Source organism: Carassius gibelio, chromosome A15, assembly GCF_023724105.1.
Source record: "Carassius gibelio isolate Cgi1373 ecotype wild population from Czech Republic chromosome A15, carGib1.2-hapl.c, whole genome shotgun sequence".
Lineage (NCBI taxonomy): Eukaryota > Metazoa > Chordata > Actinopteri > Cypriniformes > Cyprinidae > Carassius > Carassius gibelio.
Genome location: NC_068385.1, coordinates 4,699,805 through 4,703,298, shown reverse-complemented (window position 1 = coordinate 4,703,298; position 3,494 = coordinate 4,699,805). Strand labels below are relative to the sequence as shown.

General features: G+C 36.4%; 1 protein-coding gene across 1 annotated transcript; it reads right to left on the bottom strand.

Moving 5' to 3' along the window:
- Positions 1-340: 340 nt before the first annotated feature.
- Positions 341-2,877, bottom strand: LOC128028993 (chymotrypsin-like protease CTRL-1). The gene is made up of 7 exons (XM_052616420.1): positions 2,731-2,877; positions 2,500-2,600; positions 2,333-2,412; positions 2,145-2,226; positions 974-1,154; positions 750-880; positions 341-672 (listed from the first exon to the last, which is right to left on the bottom strand). The coding sequence occupies exons 1-7, from the start codon at positions 2,783-2,785 to the stop codon at positions 511-513; spliced, it is 792 nt and encodes a 263-aa protein (XP_052472380.1). The 5' UTR covers positions 2,786-2,877; the 3' UTR covers positions 341-510.
- Between the last annotated feature and the right edge of the window lie 617 nt (positions 2,878-3,494).

Genomic DNA, 3,494 nt, shown 5'->3' with positions numbered 1-3,494 from the left:
CCTTAGATGAATATGAATTCTTGATATTAACAATTAACAATTTCACTAGTTAAAATGGTAAATATTTGTATCAGGAATTTAGGAGTTGGGGAAAATGACCCCCTTAAGAACTGTGTAGCCTAAGTTAAATATGTCCTGAACAATTATCACAGTTTATGTGACAATGACATAAATTATATCCCAAGTATAAAAAAATCTATTTATTAAAGAGTTTTCATGACTCATTTGTACCAAGGGCTCATTTCCCCCCACAGGTGGGGTAAAAATAAAATAAAATTTACTCTTCAGTACACTTATTTTTTATTTATTTATCTTTTATTAAAATATTTGTACAGCTGGAACAAGAAAACAGAAGTAGAAGTAACATGAAGTATAACAGCCAGATCACTGGAACCACAGACAGACTGAAAAAAAAAAAAAAAAAACACCAACATAGATCAGCTGTATTACATCTTAATCACTTAAAACTGCATGCTCTTTCTCTGGAGGATAAACACTCAGAATGGTGCTCTAGTTGGAAGCGATAGTCCTGTCGATCCAGGAGCGCAGTGGGGAGATGCGGGCGTAGATTCCAGGGAAACGGGTGTCACAATTGCTTGTTCCTGCAGACACCGAGCCCACCAGAGACCAGACCCCTGAACGCTCACACACCAGAGGACCACCAGAATCACCCTGAGAAAAACACACATTTGATTTGAACAGCAGCAACACTTAGATGGTAATGTGTTTCTTGATCTGTCTTCATATACCTGGCAAGATGAGGAACCAGAGGCTCCAGCACAGATCATAGCATCAGTGATAGTGTTCTGACCCCAGATCTGCTTGCACAAAGTAGGACTTATGATGGGTACACCTGTCTGCTGTAGGATCAGTGGGCTCGCTAAAAAGATAGGAAATCATGACACATTGTCTTGCACAGTTAACAGATGTGTTGTTATTCTCTCAGTATATTTTTGTTTTATAGATGACTTACTTGTAGTGGCAGTTCTACCCCAGCCAGTGGTGAAGCAGCGGGTTCCAGGCAGGATGCTGAGGGTTGATGGAGCCAGACATACAGGAGAGATACGGGGAGTCAGTGTGACTGGAGACGACAGTTTCAGCAGAGCAATGTCATTGTTGAAGGTCGCCCTGTTGTAGAGTGGATGGGTGATGACCTGCAGATACAGAAAAGAGGGATCAATGCTGAAAGTTGCCTTAATGAATGGTGAACTGAGATATTAGATTAATTTATTTTTGTTGCTTTAACCCTTCTATTATTTTTACCTTTTTTCTATTGCCTCTATGTGCTGCTTATTTTAAATGCATGTTGAAAGGTCATTTTGGCAACTTGTAGGAGTATAGATGACCTCAGAGGATGAATTTTAAGAATGACAATACATTTTTCATCTTTTTTTTTTTTTTTTTTGCTTCACACTTCTTAACTGTTTTTTTTTCAGTGCTTAAATATCAGGTCAGCCAATAAAAAACACAGCTGAATAACTTTCGGTAACACTTTCTTTCGATAGTCCACTTTAGACATTCTACTAACAGTAAGTAATGTTGCAACTACATGTAAACTAAGTTAGTAGTTTTCTGTCTGCTTAATATCTTCTAACACTTTCATTGTCAACTTATTCAACTAAACCTAAACCTACCCTAACAGTCTGCTCTGAAAGTCAGTAGACATGTAGTTGCAAATAATGAGATTTAGTTGATATGTAGTTGACATGTAGTTACTAAGTTATTTATAGTTAGTAAAACGTCTAAAGTGGACTGTCAAAATAAAGTGTAACCTAACTTTCAATACATCAGCCATTCCTTTGGATAAATGTGTTACAATTACTCAAAAGTTCAAGGAAATTATGAAAATACATTTGTAACCATTTGGATCACTCCTTTGCATAAATGACAAGAAATTGTTATAAGGTTATTATTATTATTATTATTATTATTATTATTATTATTATTATTATTATTATTATTATTATTATTATTACATTTTTTTAGGTATAATGATTTGTTTGTTATTATGTAAAAAAAAAGAAAAAGTAAACTTTTTCTTTTAAAACAACATAAACAGTCAGTATACTATGAATCATAAAGCATTGGTTGAGCACTCATTTTGATTTCATCACTGATCCACTGAGATTAATAAACATTGTTACCTTGGAAACTAATTTGACCTGGATGGGTTCAACATTGGAGCCACGATTTTGTTCTCCAAGAATGACACGGTGATTGCCAACCCTAAAAAGTGCAAGATAAAGTCAATGGTTAAAAGACAGACAGAAAGCTGAAAGAGCATCTATTAACCACTTCTGAATGTGATGTTTGCCAGACTGAAGACTCTTACAGGACAGGGCAGTGGGCAGCAGTGAGAACCCAGTTCTGGTTGATCAGGGATCCTCCACAGAAGTGGAAACCATTGGGTAGCTGTTTCAAAGATAAAAGCACTGAAAATGTAAAACTTACTCTTTAAGCAAAGCAGACAAATGTGTGTTTGAAAAACAGATGAGTTACCTGAAGAGAGACCTGCCAGGGCCAAGAACCAGAGATGGCATCCTGTCCATTCACAATCCTGCTGCCGATCGTCTGTGGCTTAATCGCAGGCACTCCACAACCTGTTATTACAAAACATAACACATTGTTCATGAGACAAGCATGAGACAAGAAACTCTTAACACAGGTTTTGCATTTTCTAAATATATTTGCCCATCATTATTCTTGCAAACGTCTAAAGTAGACACTTACCCAGAGCAGAAGCCACCAGAGCAAAGCAGGTGATGGAGAAGATGGTGAAGGTCATGATGTAGATGAGTGTGTGATGGACTGTATATCACTGATGTATCTGTAGGTTGTCTCTCTTGCTTTTATATCATTTACAGCAGCTGATAAATCTGAGACGTGATGGAGGTCCATCCCATCAGCTCCAATGAGCTCATAGCTGAGGAATGTTTAGATCTGTTATCACTGGTGACAATCTGTATCTTCATTGTCCAGAGATGATCTCTCACGTGTGAAGAGGGTGAATTCTCCATTCTTTTACCTTGAGAAGGTGTTTGTGGCTTTTCTATTTCCTTGAGAAGCATCATACTTCTGTAAATATGTTATGAAATTATTTTGTTGGGAAACAGTTTTGTTGTTGTCTGATGTGATGTTTAGGTCACTCAAGTCAGTGCTGCTGAACAGGAAGAGACTGAAATTTTCAGTTCTGAGAACTGCGCTGAAGTGGAAATAAATGTTCTAATATCAGTTTATAACAGCAGTTTAGATAAAACAAGCAAAATTGTTATCATATGACTTCTTATCATAGCCACTGAAAAGAAATGGCATCAAGTCAACCATTTTCTCTCAACATATTTATTTGGCTATTTTACTTTAACTGCCCTCCTCAGCAACATCACATGTGTTTCTGGCATTAGTTTTTAGAAAGCACTATATTACAGTGAACTCTATTAAGCTATAATATTTTTTCTTATTTATTTTTGTACCAATGCACATTGGTACATTACAAT